The sequence below is a fragment of the Lates calcarifer genome, linkage group LG16_LG22 (assembly GCF_001640805.2).
Source record: "Lates calcarifer isolate ASB-BC8 linkage group LG16_LG22, TLL_Latcal_v3, whole genome shotgun sequence".
NCBI lineage: Eukaryota > Metazoa > Chordata > Actinopteri > Centropomidae > Lates > Lates calcarifer.
In genome coordinates this window covers 23474977-23498067 of record NC_066848.1, presented here as the reverse complement: position 1 = coordinate 23498067, position 23091 = coordinate 23474977, and the positions used below count along the sequence as shown (strand labels likewise).

At 39.1% G+C, this 23091-nt stretch overlaps 2 protein-coding genes across 2 annotated transcripts; one reads left to right on the top strand and one right to left on the bottom strand.

Annotated features, from left to right (window-relative positions):
• Nucleotides 1–957: 957 nt before the first annotated feature.
• papolg (poly(A) polymerase gamma) lies at nucleotides 958–16307 on the bottom strand. The gene is made up of 24 exons (XM_018694626.2): nucleotides 15582–16307; nucleotides 14662–14820; nucleotides 14322–14388; nucleotides 14064–14145; nucleotides 12584–12693; nucleotides 11569–11622; nucleotides 10623–10734; nucleotides 10225–10314; nucleotides 9750–9888; nucleotides 9532–9604; nucleotides 7976–8096; nucleotides 7664–7748; nucleotides 6865–6918; nucleotides 6440–6559; nucleotides 6097–6206; nucleotides 5273–5394; nucleotides 4991–5148; nucleotides 4762–4862; nucleotides 4270–4472; nucleotides 4077–4160; nucleotides 3933–3992; nucleotides 3675–3778; nucleotides 3455–3555; nucleotides 958–3261 (listed from the first exon to the last, which is right to left on the bottom strand). Exons 1-24 carry the CDS (start codon nucleotides 15596–15598, stop codon nucleotides 3086–3088), a joined length of 2502 nt encoding a protein of 833 aa, XP_018550142.1. The 5' UTR covers nucleotides 15599–16307; the 3' UTR covers nucleotides 958–3085.
• Nucleotides 16308–18058: 1751 nt separating this feature from the next.
• haao (3-hydroxyanthranilate 3,4-dioxygenase) lies at nucleotides 18059–22679 on the top strand. Its single transcript, XM_018694630.2, has 10 exons — nucleotides 18059–18227; nucleotides 18471–18549; nucleotides 19642–19725; nucleotides 19992–20098; nucleotides 20192–20281; nucleotides 20381–20424; nucleotides 20531–20676; nucleotides 21438–21506; nucleotides 21664–21746; nucleotides 21952–22679. Exons 1-10 carry the CDS (start codon nucleotides 18139–18141, stop codon nucleotides 22022–22024), a joined length of 864 nt encoding a protein of 287 aa, XP_018550146.1. The 5' UTR covers nucleotides 18059–18138; the 3' UTR covers nucleotides 22025–22679.
• The last annotated feature ends 412 nt before the right edge of the window (nucleotides 22680–23091 follow it).

Sequence of the window (23091 nt, the reverse complement as noted above, 5' to 3'; positions counted from 1 at the left end):
GTTTCACAGGGAAGAGAGAAAATAACTTGTAGAAGCTGGTTTTGAATCCAGACAGTGGAAAACCTCTTGCTATGACCTAGCTAGTTTGTGCCTCCTGTACATGAAAGTTATATTCAAGTCACGGAGCTAACCATCTATTTTTATTTATTTATTTATTTATTTTTTGAAAAAAATGTACACCTGGTGATTTGCTATACTGAGACATGTTAGCTACAATTTGTTAAATTTTCAAACCACTGTAATTTAATCCTAGTTCAATATGAGCGAAGTCATTTAGAGATAAATTAAGACCCACCATGGCTGGAGAGCAGCAGCGGCTAAAGATATTCATGATCACAGCTATTAACATGCAGCAAAACATGTCATGTTAGCTATAGCATATTCATATGTTTGAATGAATCTAATCCCCACATCACTAATGTAGTTTAGTTTAACAGAGACACAGGCTGTAAATGAATTATTTATCTATCTTGTACAGTCATCCAGATGGTTAGTGTGGCTCAGATATAATAATAGATGAAAGGCACAGAACAGGGCTAACTGTGGCCTTGTTTGTATAAAATCAGGTTAAATGAACAGCTAATTTGTGCTAAGAAACAAAGGCTATGTGGCTATGGCCCATGCTAAACATACGATAACTCCAGATATGTTCAGGTTCAGGTAGGTCTCTTGATATCCATTTGATGAAAACAGTCTCAATGAAATTGTGAGCTCAAGGATAAATCATAAACAATATTCATTCCTCATTTGAATATTAAAAGTTGATTTTTGGACCCTGATTTTGGAAACATGTGGAATATCCAGTTTCTAGTTGTTGTTCTTCATATGTCATGTCAAAAGATATTAAGACGAGGTATGCAGGTAGTAAAACCCCTCCCTAGCCTCAACTGTGATGCAACTGGTGACAACAAATGTAGCAATGTAAAAATAAATGTAACAAAAAACACAGACACCAGAGTAGTTTTAGGGGTTTAATGGGTGTACGGATTCATTTAAAGGAAGTGATAAACACATACAAAAATACCCTTTCAATACATTTTAGAAACAAACATCTAAATGACCTGTTTTGTTAAATGTTTCTGAACAGCAAAACATGAGTTGTCTGAAACAGAGTGGTGCAGTTTTCATTCAAAAAAGACCTACCTGCTATGAATGCTATTAAAAAAAAAAAAAAAAAATCACATGGTACAAATATGCAAATATAAATAAAGTGATAAGAAAACCCCCAATAATGAAGAATATGCCTTTTGAAAAAACTGTTCTCTGTACATTTAGTTGGGGAAACTGATGCTGGAAAAAGAGCCTGTGTCCCAACTCTCTACCTGCTCCGATGAAAAGGGCGCCTCTATAGCATCACTTTACACTCTGTTGTATACATATAACCTCTGTGCTGAAGTCCAACACAAAGAAACTCAGCTTCAGACCATAAAGATGGAGGGTTGGGGCCCAAGGCAGGAAAAAAAAAAGTTGTCTCCTGACCCCCCCACCTGTGGCCCCAGGAGATGCCTTTTAAGAACCTCCACAGGAGGTGCAGATGGTTAACACCCAAATCGAAGGGAATTCCGTCTCTCTCCAACACATAAACCATCTAATGCATGCACGCTCACACACAGTCAACCACGTACGCATGCATACACACACACACACGAACCAGCACAGCTCGTCAAAAAGCTTCGAACCATTTTACACAAAGCACCACAAACTCTTTCATGGACATGGAACACGAAAACAACCAAGACTTCGCTTCATCAGGATCAAGATTCACTAGCAAACAGACCACGGTGAAGTGGCGGGGGTGGTGGTGGTGGTGGTGGTGGGGGGTCAAGAAGTATCCTGAATAATTTGCTTTTTAACTTTCCTGATGGACCAGAGTAGACATAATTTCAGGTGTCAGACAATCTGTCAACCACAGGTACATACACAAAACTGAACTTTACACACTTTCTTATGACCTGTCCAGCTCTCACTTTTTTTAATGTCAACCACACTAACGCGACACTGGGCTTAAACACACCATGAAAAGTAAGCAGAAAACTCATCAACCTTTTCTTTTAATCCAAGACGAACAATAGGCGTGACATAGTGACACTGAAGCTACTGAACAGAAGGATTAGCGTAGCATTTTGATATGGTCTTTCCCAATGTTCTGTATTGATCACTGAAAAGCTTCAGACCCATTTAATCACTTCCAGAAAATGCATGACATTTCCTGTTGCTGTGAGGATGATTTTCTTGCTCTTACTGGCACCTGAGAAGCACTGATGTCACCGGGCATCTATGATCACCTACACACTGCAAGTCCAATACTAACCTGGAGTCCTCTTTGGGTAGTCGTGGTGGTCCAAAGAGTCGTGGCTGTGTTTTCCATCATGTCCAAGCAAACCCTCAATAAATCCTCCCTGCAACTGTATCCAAACCTGTACAATGTTTACAAAAAATATCCAAGGCTGGAGACACATTTTTTTGGACAAGCAGTAGAGAAAAACAAGAAATTACAATTTTTTAAACTTTTTTTTTTTTCCTTTTTAGATAAAACTACAATAGAATGGTCAAAAGACTTAACAGTGATCTTTTGCTTTTTTTAAGACAAAAAGTTATGTACATCAACATTTACTGTACAGGTTTCTGTTTCGGAGAGAAAAAAAGAAAAAAGAAAATCAGCATACACCAGAAGTGTGTGTAGCAAGCTTCGATAAATGTTTTGGGCTGTTTTAAAACATGTTAACCAGAAAAAAAAGGAAAGAACAGCTCATTTTCCGTCATTGCAGTGTACATCTTTAAACACTGAGGGAGAGGACGAGTAAAAAACTGTTGCTTTAGTTCTCATGTCAGATATCTCCATAAAGTTGTGTTGAATGCCCTCTGGTTGTGAGTGTGACAGAGGGCACAGACAACAGTGACCAAATCACCTAACCACTGGCAAATCTGTAAGCTCTGAAGATTTGAGGAGAGGTGTCCATCCTGCTGCTTCACACTGACCGACCTGACACTCCCTGTCCCTGTGTGAAGTCATCTTCTCGGTGTTTGACTTAACTGTGAAGCCCCACCTGTGTGTGTGTATGAATCCAGTCTGTTAGTTGTGTGTTCAGGCTATGTGGATTCTGGCCTTCTCTGTTTCTTTCAGCCTCTTGGCCTGCTCCTCCAGAGAGGGGGAGTGGGGTCTCTTGGAGGCTGCTCCATTCAGCGGGTCAGCTCCTCTGCTCACTAATGTGGGGATGGAGCTGCCAATGGGGGGCGCCACGTGTTTGGATGCCACATGTTCTACAGAGAGACATACAGAAGATACATTGTTCATTTTGGCCCCTGATTTTGATTCAGTTTTACTCCTTTACATCTCGTCTGTACACACAAAAACAAATACTTTTTGTCACCATTTTTGGCAAAATTAAGACTTGAAAAACAAACTTGATGACTTCAATTACAAGAGCTGATGATAAAAAAAAAGGAAACTTACTTGAGCCAATGACAGGAATGGACATGCCCTTCTCTTCGCTGGCAGGAGGAGCGTCAGTGGTGAGGGTGCCCTCAAACACTGGGGGCTTGGGAGGTGTGATGCTGCATGACAGTGGAACATACAAGTAAATTAAACAAAGTAAACACAATGACAATGACTATCAAATAACAACAAGAGTTTCAATTGACCTGATGCTACTGGAATAAAAGCTGAAACTCACTTGTGGCGGTTGAGGGCCAGTTTAATGGAATTTTTGACGACACGACAACTGTTGCTGGCTGGGAGAGGCGAGGAGGCGTCTGGCAGCTCCATGCTGGGAAGTCTCTGAGGTTAGAAAGAACAACATGAACTGTTGATCTAAAGCCATTTAGTAACCACTTCAACCAAAGTTCACCACATAGAGAAAGTACCAAACAATGATTAAAATCAAACCATTCAGGTATAAAATGGAGCCAAGGGTTTGCAAAGAAGGCCTTACCTGTGTTCTTGAGGTATCAATGGTTGGAATGGGTTTAGCCTTTGATCCAGAAAGAGGGGTCTAATGGTGAGGGGACAAAATGTGAAAATGTAAAGTAATATTTTTGACCAGTTGATAGAAACAAACAGAGTAAATAACACCTACAATATTGGGTCCTTCTCCGTGTGGATTGGAATCAGAGGATGGCGGATATGGCTCTTTAAATGTAGAGTCATCATTGGACACCACCTGCAGCAAAAACAGTGCTGTGTCACAACTTCTACTCTGCATGACAGTTGTGTTCAGAACATATCCATACTTTTAAACTCCTGCCCTGACTTGAGGATACCCTCCTTACCTCTGTGTCTTTGTGCCTCTTGGCAAGCTCTTCTTGTGTAGGTGAGTGTGGTCTCTTGGCAGGAGCTCCATTGACAGAGTCCTCTAGGCCGTTGGGTTCCTCTCTGGGGCTGCTGGTGGCATTGGGCTTCACACAGCCACTCAGTACTGTGGTGATGGAGCTGCTGGCTGGTGGGGAAGGAGGCTTGGCTTTAACCGGAGGCTCTTCACAATGAGCAAGAGACAGAATTAGATCAGGATGTATTATTTGAGGACAGACTTTCAAAATTTCCAATATCACCATGGCCTTCATTAATCAATATTGTTCTCTAGATTTGAAGATTTTGGTTGGTATTAATTATTATGTATGCATATGGTGGCAAAGTAACTGGACTGTCAATTATATAATACAACTATGCAATTACTAAATAATAAACAGCCTCCCCCATGAGGAAAATTACTTTACTTTTCCATGTTATCATGATATCTGTGTAGTGGACACTGGAAGACTCACTTGAGCCAATGACAGGAATAGACATGCCCTGGTCTTTAGCAGCTGGTGCCGCACAGGGTGCTGGGGAGCTCTCCACAAAAAGCTGCTTGGGAGGGCTGACACTGAAGAAAACAGAGAAGAAAGAACATTTACTCATCAAATGAAAAATATGAAAATACACCAGTTAAAACATAAATGCTGGATGTGCTGAAGTAGGGAAAACATGTAATATAAAACAAGTATATCGTACCTGTCATCTGTGTCGGATGCAGGCTTGGAGGGTTTGCTGGTTGGGGAGCTAAAAGGAGTCCCCGAGTCTGTGTCTCTGGAGCTGTCCAGATGACTGCTGTCCAGAGAGATCCGCTTAGAGCTCCCGCCATTAGAGCTGCGGTTCAGCTCTGCTATGCTCTGTGGAAAAGAAGAAAGGGGGAAAAATAAACAGACAATAAGGCAAAACTTTTGAGATAAGAACCATTAATGCATCTAAAAATGATAAAGGATTTGTCCCATCATGCACAGGAAGATATCTCACCCTCTTCTTCTTCTGCACTAGTTCAGGTGGAAGATACTGATGGAGCTGTTTTTTCTTTACATGTGTCGCTTCAATCTTCATCCCATCCTTCAGCATGTTGATGTTGTTTGCTTGTCTGTACACTGCAGAGAACAACAAGTCATATTATGATTCACTGACAACTGGCCTGAATGTCTGTTTATGTTAGACGATCTTTAGAGCATAGCCTTAGTGTGTGCTCATCACTTCTTCTACTTTGACTCTTTGGAACTTGAACGTGCCTTTTTTTCTTAATTAGTATTTTCAACTACTTCTCGCAGTAACAGAGGAACTATCAAATAGAACTGAGGGTAATAGTTTAGGGATAATAATTTGGCTATAAGGTAGACCTGTGCTTTCTGACACCTTTCTGGCACTGTCTTTTCTGTCGCCTTCAACAGAGTGAATTCTATGAATCCAGCAAACTACAGCTGAAGTGTTGAGGCTATTTCATGTGGCACACAGCTCACACTCCTGCAGGCTGCCAGGCTGTGTACCATTTTCCTAGACAAATTCTGTTAAAGATTATTATCAACCCCAACTAACATTACAACTTACAAGCTAGGAGTATGTTTCAATTTACTGATTAAAAATGTTGTTTGTTTAATAAAAGTTAAAAATGTCTTTGGAAAAGGTTTTGAAATGTTTATTTTGTTTACACTTCTTATTTCATTTTATACACTTACAGTGTTTGGTAAATGCTAGCAAATGTCCTGTGCTGTAGCCTATTGTACCTTATTATTATGTGTGACTAGGTTGTTCCACCACCACCCACAGAAAATTCTAAATGATATGATAAAACTTACCAGTGTCTGTGAAGGACTGGATGTCATATGTCAGGTCAATGTTCACACTCTCTGCATTCTCCACTTTCTTGAAGATGATACCAATGAACCACATGGACACAAAGTCGTTCCTGTAGCAGGAGGCAAGTCAACAGGAAGAAACATCCACAATTACAGTACATTAAAAAGCTGCAGTCAACCAATTTAATGTGCCTGCCTAATAATTAACAAGACCTTTGCAAACAATGGATTTCATGACTCACTGATTTGCACTAGCAGTACACACGTCAATGGTAACTTGCTCAAATGACAATGACAAAAAAAAATTAAAAAGTTCACTAAACAGGTTTGATTAATGACTCACTCGTTGCGGTTCTCTTTGGACCCGGGGAAGGACTGGGGGTTGACATGAGCCAGGGTGATGTACTCATTCCTCTCCAGGTTTCCCACCAAAACGCGGATCTTTGACTCCACCAGTCCGATCCTGAGGAACAACATCAGGGATGTACTCACAAGAGAATCATCATGGTATAGCTCAACAGTTTCCTGGCTGCAGCACTTATTCATTTAGCTGAGTTGTTTCTTAGTTATATTGCATGAAGATTCTGTTACACAGTAATGTAAATACAATAAAATAAATTCACTAAAATTCACTCAAAAAGTTCAAGAAGGGTGCACAGTTGTGCCAGCTGGCTCAGTAGAAATGTACCAATGCAAATTAAACACAATGAGGAATGAAGGTGGTCTCATCCTGTAGACCTAGTAGAAATCCAGTTCTTTGACACTCACCATTCTAGGTGGTTTTCTTCTGTGGACGCACTGGCAGTCAGAACTATGTAATGCCTGCAGCACAGAACAGAAAATCAGTTAAGATGTAAAGTCATTTAAGTAAACATACTAGCAGCATTATGGCAACATATGCTGTATCATACCAAGGTGTATTAATGATGATAAACAGCTCTAAGGCCACCCTCAATACAATCAATATTTGCTGTGCTGGTATAATGATCTTGTGACTGTCCCCTGTAGATCTTTACTGGGCTGTATGAGTCATCAATATTGATTCTACTATACATGCAATGGTAATCATTAAATGGGATGATTTTGCAGCATTTTTCACTCCTGGGTTTGTTGTGCTACACAGTGGAACATTTATCATAACCCTACGGTGGAGCACAAGCACCAACAGAACCTGAAAGAAAACTCAGTTGTGGCGCTTAAACTGTGTGGGAGGAACTTTCATAAACAAAATGAATAGACTTAACTCCTACCTCATCCTAACTGTGGTCAGCAGACCACAGTTAGGATGAGTCACACTTGCCCAGTCTTAAAAAAGTGAAAACAATAAGTTGGTCGGAAAAAAACAAACTGGCATAGTCCGGTTTTAGTATCAACTGCACAAATACAGTCCATGACCTGACAAAACTGTTATACAAACAGCTTGTTTCCACAAACCCTCACACAGCACTTAATGATTTTTAAAATAAGTAAAGACAAGAGAAACATGCAGCTCTACATGTTTTTATCTTGCCCTGGTCAATAAAATGTTGCACCCATCAATCCTTTATTTGACAAATTCGATACCTACTTGTACTTTTGGAAAAAGTTGGGTGGCTCAAAGAGTTTGGACCATTCTGCTTTTCCCTGAAGAATCTCATCTGTGACGCTGAGGCCTGTTCATGACACACAAAGACAAACATATGTAAGGTTTGACAATTCAAAAAAGTGACACTCATTTACTACTAAGAGGAACAAAACTGAAGCATTTACACCACCTTCAACAAAACCAGCCAATGTTTTGAAGAACTTTGGTTAACAAAAAGCAGAAATGTACTTGTTACACATTAATTTTCTTTGGTTTGTGGGCCTTTGTGTTGTTTCACTATGCAATCTGTATTACCATATTTGAACTCCTCGCTCATGATGGTGCGTGTTGACGTGGAGACATTGTACGTGGAGTTCTGCTGGGGATAGGCAGGTGTGATGATGGGCATCAAGTGGTATCTGTCAGATGGGTTCACCTAAAAACACGGCACAGGGGACCAAGATTGATTTCACAGCAGGAATGAACCTTCACTAACACATGTGAGTACACTCCACCCACAAAACTGAATGGGCAACTTCACTCCCATAGACTGAAAGGCATGTGGGTGCATGCACCTACACACACAGTACATCCCAATTCACTTTACTGACTTCAGGTTTCCCTCATTTGCATTTTTTTTTCACAAAATGCAAGGAAGGAGGAATCAAGGAAACATTTTTTTAAATGAGACATGCTTCCCTCTCAAAGCTCATCTGAAGTTTGTCAGTTATAGATGAAGACTGCATAGCTGGCTCATCTAGTACAGCTGTGTAAGCTGTAACTGATCTTGAGGATCATCCCTTACAGTTTGACTTATAATGTAACATACTACCCACCCATGTAACGCTACCGATTTTAGCTCATTCATATTTTAAATCTTACATACGCATATTAAGGCTCACCTGCTTGACAAGCAACGTATGCATAATAAACCTGTATAAAGCCACTCAATGAAACCACAATTAAATTTGCACTTCATTTGGCTTATATTTTTTCAGCAGTCTATCTTATGATTACAACTTTTAATCGTAAACAGAGAGAATTAAGTGGCCTGAACATTTGGGAAATTATAAAAATTACATCTTAAACTATACTTTCTGCCCAATGCACAGTGATAGTTGGCCCTACTGTGACTGAACGGAAGCGACAACAATAGAATTAAAATGTGTTTATTGCTGAAGGGACACAACAAACATGACACAGAAAATTCATTGGCTAGAATTAAAGATAAAGTTAATGTATATTATTATGAAAAACAGTAAAAACAAAGCTAATGTCAAAATAAATCTATCAAAAGCCTGGCCAGGGAAAATAAACATTCAAATGGATAGCCTCTCCTACTCTTTGACTATAAGCACATTACAAGGCAAGTAAGAGTTGATGACACAAGAGTGTGCCCTTGCACTGCACATAGTACTGTTATTTATCTGTCCACACAGGTTTCTGACTGCAGTTTTGCACCAACTTTGTACACAAATGTCAGAGCTGTTGGGTTTTTCAATTGCTTTTGTATTTTTACTGAAGGGATGTATCTGATAAAAGACGTCCACGTAGGAGGTCTTCCTTGCTCCAAGCTGCTCTGGGAGGCCTCCTCCGAGCAGAGTTAAGAGCATTGGAACTCATGATGGAGGACCCGATCAATGTCGTGGTCACATGAGGACAGAGGAGCGAGGAGACATGAATTAAGAGACAATAATGTACCTGTACGCCATCTGTTGAGCTAACTTTAAAATACCATACAAACGTTTCACAACTCGGCAGATTAACACTGCCCAGATGGTGTTTCCTGTGTTTATATAGCAATACACATGATAAATGGGGGCATAACAACATTTTGAGATGTGGAAATATAACACTGGTGTCATACTCACTCTAGGATCCCATACAGGTAAATTCAGGTTACTGTCTTCAGGCTGTTTCAGTAACACAGGATTTGGCCACTCCCTGCAGAATGGAAATGACAAATGTCATAAATAAATGTGTAAATACCTTAATGCAATAACTGGCATTGCACAAGACTGTGAAATACTGCCACCAGGTGGAAGAGGACAAAAATGAAATTAATAGTTGCCAAGAGCCAGATTCTCACCATTTAGAGAAAACCAAGAAGAACTTGTGGACAAGTGTGGCAGCTACAGCGTTTGGGTAGAGCTGGCAGGTCCTGGCCACCAGCATGGCCCACGACACTCCCCCCAGAAACCCCAACATGTTGGAGTAGATCCCACGACCTACAATCACAGGACACATTACAACACGTCAGTGGCATCTTAAAATACTGGTGTTCCCCAAGTTTGAGCACAGCGATGGTTCATCAAAATACACTGAACACAGAGGATACCTGTGGGAGGTAAACATATCTTTAACTGTACAGATAAATTCATTACTGTCACTTTTTTGAGCATTTACATGTTGTATTTAAATGTTCTGGAGGGAAATACTGATGATGGCACAAAGTGTTTACATGTCAATAATGCGCTGAATCCCTTGGGAAAAAAGCAATACACGCAGATGACATAGATGTAAAAGTATATCGGAAATTCCAAGAATGTTTTGAATCCACTTACGTTTCGCCCACAGTTTGATGGCTCTCAATGTCAGCCTGAAGTTTTCTTTGTTTGGCACCAGGTACAAAATTTCATCAGTCACTCGACAGCCTGTAATAAGAGCAAACACCATACATCTCAAACACTGTCAGGCAAGCATCACAGTTTGCGTGTAACTTCACAAGAGGAGAAGGTTTAACATTCCAATGAATACAAACTTTAGTATTTTAAACAGCTGTTTCGAGTCAAATAGTTGTAAGTCTTACAAGCCTACTATGTTCTTGTACTTAATGAATGTCACTCTGGAAAAGAGCACCAGCAACAGCTTCAGGCCAAAGATCAAGTCAAGTCAATTGAGCCAAGTCAATATCAACTTTGCTGCTGCATCTGTGCAATCAAATAGAAGCCATGAAGTGTACCGTTAAGGCTTCGGATGCATCGAATGTCCAAGTTTCTCAGGATGGAGTCTCCCCTCAGGTCCAGGTTGTCTGGAATGGACTGTAAGGCCAGTCTGGCAAAAAGCAGGTCAATCTGCACAGACACAGGCAGAAAAGCAGGAAAGAAAGATTAAAAACAGTACACAAAATCCATCTCTACCTGTTAATCATGTTAAGAGCTGTAGCGGTTCTCAGGATCAAATACAGAGGGGACTGAGGTTTAACTACTAAACCAAAAAAGGTGAAGTGCTAAAATACTACACACATCAAAATACTTTTTAAAGTTGTAAGTAGGCAGAAAAGGGCTGCTTGAAATCTATTTTCTTGTGGAAATGGCAAACAAGTCCAAAGCAATATGGCACATTTGGATGATGGGAGAGTGCACATCAAGTATAAAGTATCTCAGTGACATTAAAACCTCATGTCTTGCAATTATTGTTCAACAGCTACGAGACTTTTTTAGATAATTATGTTTAAATGCTTTTATTTACAGTTTTTATCAAGGCATGATGCAAGACTTTAAATTCTAACTACAACATGCAAACAGGTTTCAAAGTACTTCGTATCTGTGCTTCTGCTCTCCACAAGAGGTTTTCACAGACCTGAACTACAAGTAGGGGCCACCAACCTGTGTCATTAAGTTTGTACTGAGAAAACCTGATTATTTTTTGTTCAAGTCTGACCAAATCATCTAAACCATCATTCTTTGCAAAGCTACTGTATTAGACAGTAACAGGTGGGTCTTATCTGTGCCATGTAATACAAGCACAGTGCCTGTAAAATCCAAGTCAATAATGTGGTTAATGAGTAGACTGTGTTAAGTGGGTGATTCATTTGCCAACATTCAAGTCTGCACTAGGTCAGGCCCCTGTAACTAAGAACTTAAAATGTAGACAAGGTGGATCACTTGGATCTCAGAGTAACTTACCTCTATTCCGTCAAATTTGAATTTTATCACGGGTACGAAAGCATCCTCAACAGCCTTGAGAAAAAAGGAGAGACAGTATCAAAGACCAATCTGAGACAAGACAGAGTCACATGGTTGACTGACATTATCACAGAACAGGACTGGGCAATATACCAAATTATTCTGATTAATTTCAGTTTTTGTTTTTGAATGGTGCAAAAAAAAATTGCACAACTGAGATTAGTGACACACTAATCAATTTAATTTAGTGTGCAGAAATATTTGTCGACCCTTTCATAACAGCTAAAAACATTGCAGTGGAGCTTCATCAGATTTCCTCCTCTTACACCAAGAAACGGGCACTCTGTTTAATTTATACACCTGCTCCCTATGTAGATATAAATGGCTTATTAAGTGAATGAAAACACAATTATCATTTTAGTTGATAATGCACAAATACAAAATTATGTATATTATATTCCATTTCTGCCAACAGATCTCCCTAAATGTTACACACTAGTCCTTTAAGGGATGTACACACTTTTTGATCATATTAGATACATAAAGGTACCTTGCCAAATTAATCATTCTTTCCAGCTGACACCAAACACTACTCCAGTACTTCTGAGAATTGCTCATCCCCTGAGAGTTACTAAATTATTACTCTGGTGAAGTAGCTGGTGAAGAGCTTTCTTAAATCTCTACCTATCAGCAAAAGCCAAGTTAGACTCAACCATACAGAAGTAATCCAGCAATGAATACCAGTGCTACATAGAGTTCTACGCTCCCAGGACAGCAAATTCAGCGCTCCTAGAGAGTGGTGCTTTCCCCCAGGAGCAGTGATGTAAGCCATCTGCTGTTCTTGCATCTTCTAAACTGAAAAGACCTATGATTTGACAGGCTGTGAAGACTGAGCCTCCTTCATTGGGAAATGTCCAAACATGGTGGTCCCCCTCTAAATCACTGAAATGTATGTATACGTTTGTTTGTCGCCCTGTGCTTTAATGACAAATACAGTGAAATTCATTAGACTTACCCTCAAGTCTTTGATCTCTTCATGCTGTTTCAATTTCTCAAAGAAAGACTGGAAAAAGTCACTTCTCTCTACGTGGCGTGGAGCCACACATAAGGCATCAATATCAGCTCCTGTAATAAACCATTACTTTGATCAGTATAATCTGTGTTTCATTTCAGTTCAGAGCAAGAGTCTTGTTGTTGAGTTTTGTTCTGGTTACGGTCGTATTTCTCTCCTCTGTCTTCTGTTTCATGTGTGTGTGACTTAGCTGGCCCAGACACACACACAGAGCAGGGGAGACAGATTGACAACACGATTTGTTAAGTGAAAGAAAGGAAAAAAAGTCTCACTAAAATCAAAGATGGACAGACGTCGACCCCAAATGCGTTAACGTCAGACCTACAGCTCAATGTTTTTTAACATTATATTTCAAAATGAACGAAAGTCAAAAGGTCAAAGTCAAAGGCAACTTAAGTTTTTGGGGGCCTAAAAAATTTAGCCTGGACAGCGGGCTCAACTGGAGAGAAGATTCATTTACAAATTTTTATCAGCTCAATGCAGCTGTACCCTAATATTCACTGAGCTCCCATGCTAATGCATCTGTTACTGTTATCTTTCCTCTCTAACCTGCTAACAGTCCAAAAATAAACTTGTCTGATGTCCGGTTTGTGTGCCTGCTGACAGCCGGTGTTTGTACACAGCGAAAGATCATTTGGAACTCTCTAACACCATGACACAGTAAGAGAGGACCATGTGTTAAATTCTATGTTATATAATTTTCAGGTTGGAGCTTGAGTTTGGACTGGGTAGCTGTGTCAGATTAGATTTAGTATCATTAGGTACCAAGTATTAATGGACTCTTAAATGATGATCTGCTGTGACAGGAATGTTTGGACAAGACTAGGACGGCCTCTCTTTATTTGCAGCATGAACAAATTTCAAGTGTAGTTTTCAACCAATAGCAAACAGTTTAGAGGTGTGGTGCACTTCTGAAACATTACTGAAATTGGATCGGCCTACACTTGTAATGCAGCTTTCTATTATACATTAAGTTGTGTTTTCATTTCTTTATTTTTTTTATTTCTTTATCTCACTTGCTGTGTTTGTTGTTTAAAACAAGGAGGTATGCAGGACCACATTCACACCGATGCCTTCAGCCTATAGTAAGCCAGTATTTACCCAGCTTTCAAACCCCAAAACTGGCCTTTACAAAAATGCTCTGAATGGCAGATGAATATGACAATGCCCGCCTCGTGCTTTAGTGTGGTCAGGGTGAACTGAGCTTTTCAAAAACAACAACACATACCTGCTTAGACAGGGCCGAGTGCTCTGTAGCAGTAATGTTCTATTACCTCTGTCGCTTTTTACTCCTTCATAGTGTACATAGTATTGTCATCAAAGGTTAACCATGATAAAAAAAATTCCCTGAATAAAATAGTAATTTAACTAATGTCAATTCATTTGACAAGTGAGAAAAATATAAAGTAAAAACTACACATACCTTTTGTGTGCACTCCAAGACGGTACGAACCAAACGTAAATATCTTCCCCCCAACACAGCTAATAACTGATGGTGGAAGATTCTGTGGAGGATAGAGGCATACACAATGAAGTCAGTATGAATTTTACCTCTTTATGGCATACCAGCACAATATTTTCAAATACTTTAGAGTATCTGATTTGATGGTCCATCAATGACTTCCCTATGCATCATGCATCACTGCTAATCTAGAATGCATAATGCCACAACAGAACATACCTTTAATTCACTGATCTCTGCAATCCATTCTTTAACAAAGTTATTCAACTTCCCAAGAACTGCAAGTCTGAAAGGAGACACAACTTTTAGTGGGTGTTTCGTCAATTCAAGGCTTTACTTAATCACACAGTGAGACTGAAAATTATGTTAAATACACTGTACATAATTACAAATTCAACTGCCATAAGTGTGACTTAAAGCAACAAGGCTTATATATTTAGTTACCACAATGACATGAACACACATGAAATAAAATGTAAAGGTATTTTTGAGTGCACGCCCTGCAAGTGTGGTGCCTCCTTGTTGTGTTAAATATAGAATTATGCTAACTGTTCCTCACCTATGGTTCAGTTCCTCTTCATCTTCAAATACCCCAAAAGGTTTCATAGCATCGCAGAGTTTCTTTGTGTACTGGTGGTCTATTTCTCGTGGAGGTGCAAGGCTAATGGCAGAGGTGATGCCATAGTGTTTCTGAGGCTGCTGCCCACCAGGCATGGTGCTGCGAGGGAACACGACATGGAACACGATATAATTCATACAATGACAGCGTCTAGAGTGATTCCTAGCACTACTACGTTCATCGTTTCACATAATCCAGTCTAAAATGACGGTTCTTTACCATGTTAAGACTGAAACATTTATGGGCTCCATCCAAATGTGTAAGGTGTCACTGTCTGTGAGTGAAAGGTAGTTTCTATTCCTCTCCTTTACAATTACCGCGAACCCATGTGTAAACACTTGCATGCTACATGCTATGAGAACAATGTGCTTAATTTACATTACGTGAACAACAAACGCATTACTGACCCCATACGTGTGTTCATATCCAAATCTGAAAAGCGAATTTACCAAAAAGCAGAAACATATCTGAAATGTGTTGCTATCCAATCTCAGCTGGCGGCGAATGGACGTTAGCCGAAATGCTACAAACAGCTTGGAATCGCTAACGACTTAGCTAATTTAGCAAGTTAGCAAACGTTAGCTGGGTGCTACGGAAGAATTGATTTAACTAATGACCCATTTTCCAGTCCAACTTTTTTCCAAGCAAAAACAAAACGTGAAATCCCCTCATTTTGTTAGGTACATTTACGCTAGTTACTCAACAACAAACAAGCGAGCTAGCCAACAAACGGTGGCTGCAGGCCTTGTTTGCTTGTTGTGACAGTTGGCTAACGTTAGCTTTTAGCCTATTCTTTTAGACTCTCTTAAACGCGAACAAAAATGTTCACAAGTGGAAAATATGCCACATGCCAGACTTACCTTGACATTTCTTTCATGACACTCTAAAAAGCTTGTCCTGTTTTTCAACCGTAATCCCGTAAAAAACTAAGAGAGCCCGCTAGTGGAAATGATAAGAGCCTCGACCTGATTACAACAATGGTCACTTTCCAGAGAGCCGTTCAAACCTTCCCACTGAACCGGAATCACTTCTTATAAGATAACGTACAAGTTCGTAACCGTGAAAGAATATTCATATCTAATTCGTTTACAAAACGCGCAGGATATTTTGGGCGCTAGCAGCTAATACGCGTGTAATTGCTGTTAGGACTTTTTTATTATTCAAAACTACAAATGTAACGGCGTTTGTCGGGACAACGTCTGCGTGCAGCACGCTCAGCAACCATCGTCAAGAGGCACCTCCTCGCTGAGACCACAAATCACGTGACCACAGAGGAGGCCTAATGCTGCTGAGAAGGCAACATAGCACAGTTAGCTGTAAAATGTCATCCGCACCTGTCGCACAAGATGGGTTTAAAGAAGTAAAATACCCGATACACCAGCGCATTCTTAACTGAATAGTTTGAAAAGCATAAAAGCTAAGGTTAAATACTTGTAACAGAGGGAACGTCGTCCAAATCTATATCAATTTTTATTTTTGTTCGTCTAATGAAGACACAAATGTATACAGCATATTTAAAACTGCAGAACTGAAGTTTTTCTCCACAAACTTTAAAGAACCAACGTAGTTGCAAACCCATCATAACAGGTAACTATTTACGATTTTAACTTCATGTCTAATTTTGTTAATTTATAGTTACATTTGTTAATGTCTTGTCCAGGATGTATCCCCTCTCTCTCCCAGTGTCAGCTGGGATTGGCCTCCCACGACCCTCATAGGATAAGCGGCATAGGTAATGGATGGATGGATGGATGAATGGATGAATGGATGAATTTGTTAAATGTCCAATGAAATAATGAGATTCAGCCGTGAACAGAATTACAGGGCAGTAATTTATTTTGGGACTGTTTAGATAAACAAATAATCATTTCAGAATTGTGTAGTGGATTTCTATATACAAAATAAAAACCGTGATGTCTGTAAACTGCTGTGCTGTTGTGTTTATTGTTGCTGTGTACTGTTGTGTCCACCAGGGAGCACCTCATCACAGATTAACGACAGATGGAAGGAAACTGAAGATAAAGGTATAAAATGACTAAAATGTATCTAAACAACAAAGGCCTTTTCCACTTTCAGGAAATTTGCTAACAAATTGTACTTGTACTACACAAGATATGTCATCTTTACTGACGTTTGTTTTTAGTATCTCTTAACAAGGCAGCAAACATATATATAGAAAATATTTCTTGATATAAATACTTTTACATTAGTATGCAGCGTTCACTCAGTAAAAGAGGAAATGCAGCTATTTTAAGAAAAAGCTTCACATTCTGGGACATAATTGTCATCTAACAATTAATTATCAAAACAGTACCAATTAAATTTTGCCATTTAATGAAAGACAAGATCTCATTCACAGAATAAATTCAAATTACTGCATTTTTTTTTTTTTTAGAAACTGAAGAGAGCTACTATCAGTGGTGTCAGTTTCAGTTTGGTACAATGGTTAGAGGCTGGTATGGGTCTCTGGGGATTTGATGAGGTGGTCTACAGATGTCAGTTTCATGAAAATGAAAATGGAAGGGGCTGTCGTGATGGAGCCAATTTCTACCCTCTTGCCCCTCCAAACAAAACTTTCCTCACTGAGCACCTAGAAAAGTTTACCCTCTGAGACAAATAACGAGTCATTTGATTCATTCATGAATAAAATGCAGGTGTGTATGATCCCAAAGTCCTTGTCTCTTTTGAAAGCCCAGCTTGACTTTCTGCTTCCTTAAGGAGCCCACCAGATGTTTAGCTGCAGTCTTTGGGGGAATACAGGATTCTCAACTGTGGTAAACAGCTCTATCTAGTGGACAGTCCAAAACATTACATTTGGTGTAAAATCTATTGTTTTGATCATCAACAATGACAGTGGATCAGCCCAAATACTGACATTTAGTTTTAACTGGTCAGTGTATTCTTGTTTTATAACCAAACATCACATCAAAACTTGATTTGAACTTTGATGTGTCTGTGTTAAATAAAACATTTGTGATAGGCTAAAAATTAATTTGCAAATGTAACTTGTTCTTAACCTTCAGGACATACCTATTCTCATTTTAAGCCTTTCTCTGTGTATCTTAGTGGTCTGTGTTGAAGCTTTAATATTGGCATGTTCTTGTCTCACAGTTGTTGGTGTGTCAAATTATGCATTGACTTTCCAGCAGAGACTTCATGCATATGCACAGTGTCTGCATTTTGCCAGCGTGACTTGATGAGACTTGCAGTCAATTTCAGTAGATCTGCAGTGGTGCAGGAGGACAGCGCTATGTTGCTAGGCCATTGCAAGCAACCTTTAACCTGGCTAGGAAACAGAGCTCCTCCCCACTTGACCCACACCCACTTCTGCATTTTTGGACTTTCACATTGTTTTTAACCAGTCAGACTGACAGACTGATCAGAGACACTACAGCACCAAGCCTAATCATTTTCAAAATGGGTGATAGTCCTCTTCTTGTGAATGTGGAAAACTGGATTGCAGGGAATCAGAATGCTTTTCTGCCACCGGTGTGCAACAAGCTCATGTGAGTTGTATATATGTTTTATATTCTCATATCAGCCCAATTGTTATGTATGTTACACATGTAACACGCAAAACTAGGAGTTCCTCTTTGAAACAGCCTGATGGATCACATGATGTAATGAGCAATCTGTAATGTATTGGACAATTTTACAATAATTCAGGTTGAAAATACATGTACAGTTTTGGTGACACATTAACTATTTGAAGACATGTGGCAAGTGCATGATTGTCTTTTATTCCACAGGCACTTTCTCCAGTTGAATATCATGTTTGTTGGAGGTCCCAATACCAGGAAGGATTATCATATTGAGGAAGGAGAGGAGGTGAGAGAATAGTGATTTCTTCTGTATAAAGTCTTCATTCAGCCACAGACATGCACTTAATTAAACCATAAGAAACAACACCCTGATTATTTAATGCAAACTTGAAGTTTACCTTAAACCACAAATATACAAATCCCTTGATCCCAACCTTTTCCATTGATTACACATCATTAGGAATCTATAGGACACTAAACTCTTGCTGTTATCTTGCCTTCGTTGTTTGATTTAACTGTTTTACATTCACTGTTATCTCCCTACTGCCTCTTAAAACTACACTGTTCCCCCACTAACCAGGGCAAACTCCAGTACAATGTTGCAATGTTTGGTCAAATCATTTTGGCTGGCTTCCATTACTTGCTTTTTTGTGGTCCTGTTGTTGTTGGCACCCTTTGCTGTCTGGCTTTTTGAAGTGGACAGTGTCAAAGTGGTCAGGGAACAGCACATACATGTTACACAATATGTAACATGTAATAAGCTGTTACTCAACAGTAATACTTGAGTTACATTTTTAAAGTTGTAATTTTCTTCTAATCTTATATGTATCCTCAATCACCATGTTGAAACTCATTTACTTAAAAGAGTACTACTACCAATGTAGCATAGCACTCCTATAAGTCTGTTGGATTCATAAACAGTTTAAAAAAGTAGTAGACGCAGTTAAACGAGAGATGTTATTATTAACATTCTTATTCATTTTTATGGGTATTTCTATGTCAAATCAACAGATTTAAGATCATTTTCAGTTCATTTGCTTAATACATCATGTAAATAATGTCACTGCAACCTTTGGTTTCTATCCTCTTTAGTTTCTGAGATACAGAGGCCCAAAAAAGAGTGGTGCTAAAAAATGGCAAAGTTCCACAACTCATTACTTTTGAACTATTCATACTACATGGTTCGCCTGCAGAACAATCCCTTAAAAGTTCAAGCATGTAGTGTGAATAGTTCAAGAAAGATATATGCTGAAGATTTTGCACAGTCTTCAGTAGTCTTCCCCAACACCTATAAACACACGCTGATGTATAAAATCAGTGGAGGTCGCCTTTAATTCAGTGCTATTCTTCTTTTGACCTCCACTCTCTGTTTGAACAGTTGTTCTACCAGCTGAGGGGAGACATGTGTCTGAAGGTGATTGAAAATGGCAAACACAAGGATGTGCACATCAGAGAGGGAGAGGTGAGCTCTAATATGTGTTTGTATCCATTTCTCTTCTTTCCCTAAAATATTCAGCATAATAAGTCAATTATAACATGTTATCACTTTATATGGAGTCCAACTGTAAAGCAGTACAAATCTCTGCTGTCACTGCTCCTTTCAATGGTTAAGATTTTCTGTAAATCAAAAGAAACTGTTCACATGAACAGTGTTCCAGTGGAACTTGAGCTTTGCAACACTCACACTTTCACTGACATTCTGAATTGCATTCATTTCTTCATTTGCAGATGTTCCTGCTGCCAGCTCGGATCCCCCACTCCCCACAGAGACAGGCCAACACTGTGGGACTGGTGGTGGAGAGGAGACGGCTGCTGACTGAGACGGACTGTCTGAGGTTAACTGCTATCTCTTCTCTTCTCTTCTCTTCTCTTCTCTTCTCTTCTCTTCTTAAAGCAGCATTAAAATTAGTGTGTGTTGGTGTTTCCAGGTACTATGTGGACAACACCACTAATATCCTATTTGAGAAATGGTTTTACTGTGAGAATCTAGGAACCCAGCTGGTACCAATAATCAAAGAGTAAGACATCTTCCCTCCACCATTATTATCTGTACAGTCTTCATCACATCAGGTTATTTGTTTGACTGCAGCAGTTATTGATTGACTTTTTATTTGCAGGTTCATGGCATCAAAGCAGTGTAAAACAGGGAAACCAGATCCAAGTGAGTTGTTGAAATATCTCGGGATTCCTGTTAAAATGTTTCGTGAGATATCAAGACATCAGTCCCTGTAAATGTTTAACTAACGTCGTTGTCTTTTGATGAGCAGATGAAGTCTTGAGAGAGCCTCCGTTTCAGATGAACACCATGAACGTCATGTCACCTTTCTCCTTCAAAGACTGGCTGGACAAACAGAGGCCATCGTTGGCCAGTGGCAGGCCCATTGACATGTTTGGAGCTCAGTTTGAGACAGAGGTACCAGGAATAATGTATTCAGTTTCTTAAAGCCTCAGCCATCATCACGTTAAACAAAAGTTTAGAATATGCTGCTTCTTCGAAAAAAATGGTAAATGCGCATCCATGTACTATGTGTGCACATAGGCACTGCTGTAGTTGATTGTTTCATAACTATGAAATACATTATAATATAATTACTCTAGACCTTAGAGAATATCAGAACCCAGTCCTTTCTTCCACTGCACCTACATTTAAATACCAGTAAGAATTGGTAAATATGCCACTGCTACCACATTCATAATGCTGTGAATATGGAGTGTTATCTACTTATGTGTTCTCATGTTAAATTTCAACCATAGCATTAAGTTTACCTGGAAACACTGACATTTTTACAAAAGTGATAAGTGCTCTTAATGAGATGATAATATAAAGTCTATGTGGTGCTTGTTATTATTCACATAACATTTCTTTTATGTACACATACAGCAGGTTGCTATTGTCTTTTTTCTGCTGACAGAATGCACCATTTTAACACTCATTCAGCCCAAACATTTAGCAAATTGAAACAGAAACTAGAGGAATGTTGGCATGTTTCTACTTGTGGAAATTCCCCATGACTGTATTGCTTGATGGATAAAAATATGTGAGTATTTGATTACACTTTGTAAATGTAGAAAGACAAAGGCAGAATTGTCAGTGAGATGATGTGCTGTAGATGAAGAAAGTGATACAAAGGATGAAAAAAAATGCTTTGATATTCTTTCCTATGACCCCAACAGGCAATGGTGTTTGGACCTGGGCTGACAGAAATGACAGTGCGGCAGAGCGATGTGTGGATATGGCAGCTGGTATGTTCTCTAAAAGTGCTGTTCATACGTCCCAGCAATCTGTCAGTGCTGCTTAAATTCTGCTGTCCACAAGTGTGATGAATCTGTGTCTGACCCTCTGTGTAATACCCAAACTCTCTCTCCTTCCTCTATCTTTATCTAATCATTTTTCTTTCAGGAGGGATCCTCAAGAGTAACTATGAATGAGCAGGAGTACAGTCTTTCTGCAGGAGACAGCTTACTCATTCCTGAACAGAGCCAGTGAGTGAATATTAACAATTAATGACAAACTTATCCAGTCAGGGTACACATTACTAGATAAGATGTGTTGCAATTTCCACTTCTGAAAATTCAGGTGTAGTTTGAAAGGAGGTGAATGGCAGTAATGACTCAACATACTGTTTTCAAGATTTTAAGCGATTTTTGCCAATTAAAATTCTTAATTCTGCTTCTTCCTCTTCTCTAGATACCAGTGGCAGAGAGATGAAAGCACTGTTGCCTTGTTTGTGGTTCAGAACCCTGAGCGAAAGAGACCGTGACCATGTTTTTCACAAACACACATTAAATATACATTATACTGTATATCTGGGGAGGAGAACCCCTATTCAAGTGACATGGCACGTACTTCTATATCTGTCTACGTAAGTGCAGTAATGTAGTAGATTGTGAATCATCACATATAATAAGGTAAATCATGCACTCACATGTGTTATAAGCATCTGTTATGTGTTAATGAAAGTGCACGCACTTTCAGTATTAATTTTTCAGTATTCATTTTTCAGTATTAATGAACATATGAGGTTATTGAAGCTGTAGCTTGTGCTTTGCTGTGGTTACATACAGTAAATACATTTTATTATATCATGTAATTTTATGTCAACATCACTGTTGTTGAGAGAAAACAAAGGCATAAATGTCTGTAGAAATAAAACTGATGACAGTTAATGTAAATTAATACTTAGCTTCTTCTTTTTTCCCTCTACTGCAGTGGCTATGCATTCCATTAATTTACCCACAACTAGATCAAAGTATCCTCCACTCCAATTGCCTTGTGAACTGTGATACAGCTTCTATAGGGAGGGGGAGTAGGGACTTTTCCAGAGAAACCCAGAGCTGACTGGGCATGACTTTAATAGCAGCTGTGGCTATGACAGTTAAACTTCTTTTTTTACCAATAAAAATGTCTTCCAGTAATGGGTGTGATTATTGCTGAGTCATAGGTGTAGTATTGTTCTGAATCCCACTTTTCACATCACTGAAACTCTCTCTCTCACACTCTATACAGTGAAACATGCCATGTAAAACGTATAGCTGAACTTTCATCCTTTCTGGTAGCCTGTTTGAATAAATGATTACAGTATAGTAATGAATATAAAAAGCATACTGATAAACAGTACAGAAGTGGATTTTGATGTGGGAGAAATATCTGTGGCAATTTCAATTCTTAAAAGATTTCTAAAAGAAGAGAATGAGCAGAATGGGATCAGAAATTTGCATATGGATATTTTTCAAAAATGTTGCTAATGTGCAAATTATTGCTAATTCTCAGGTTTCATAATTTAATAATCTAAAACTTGACCACAGGACTAACTACATTGCATGCTAA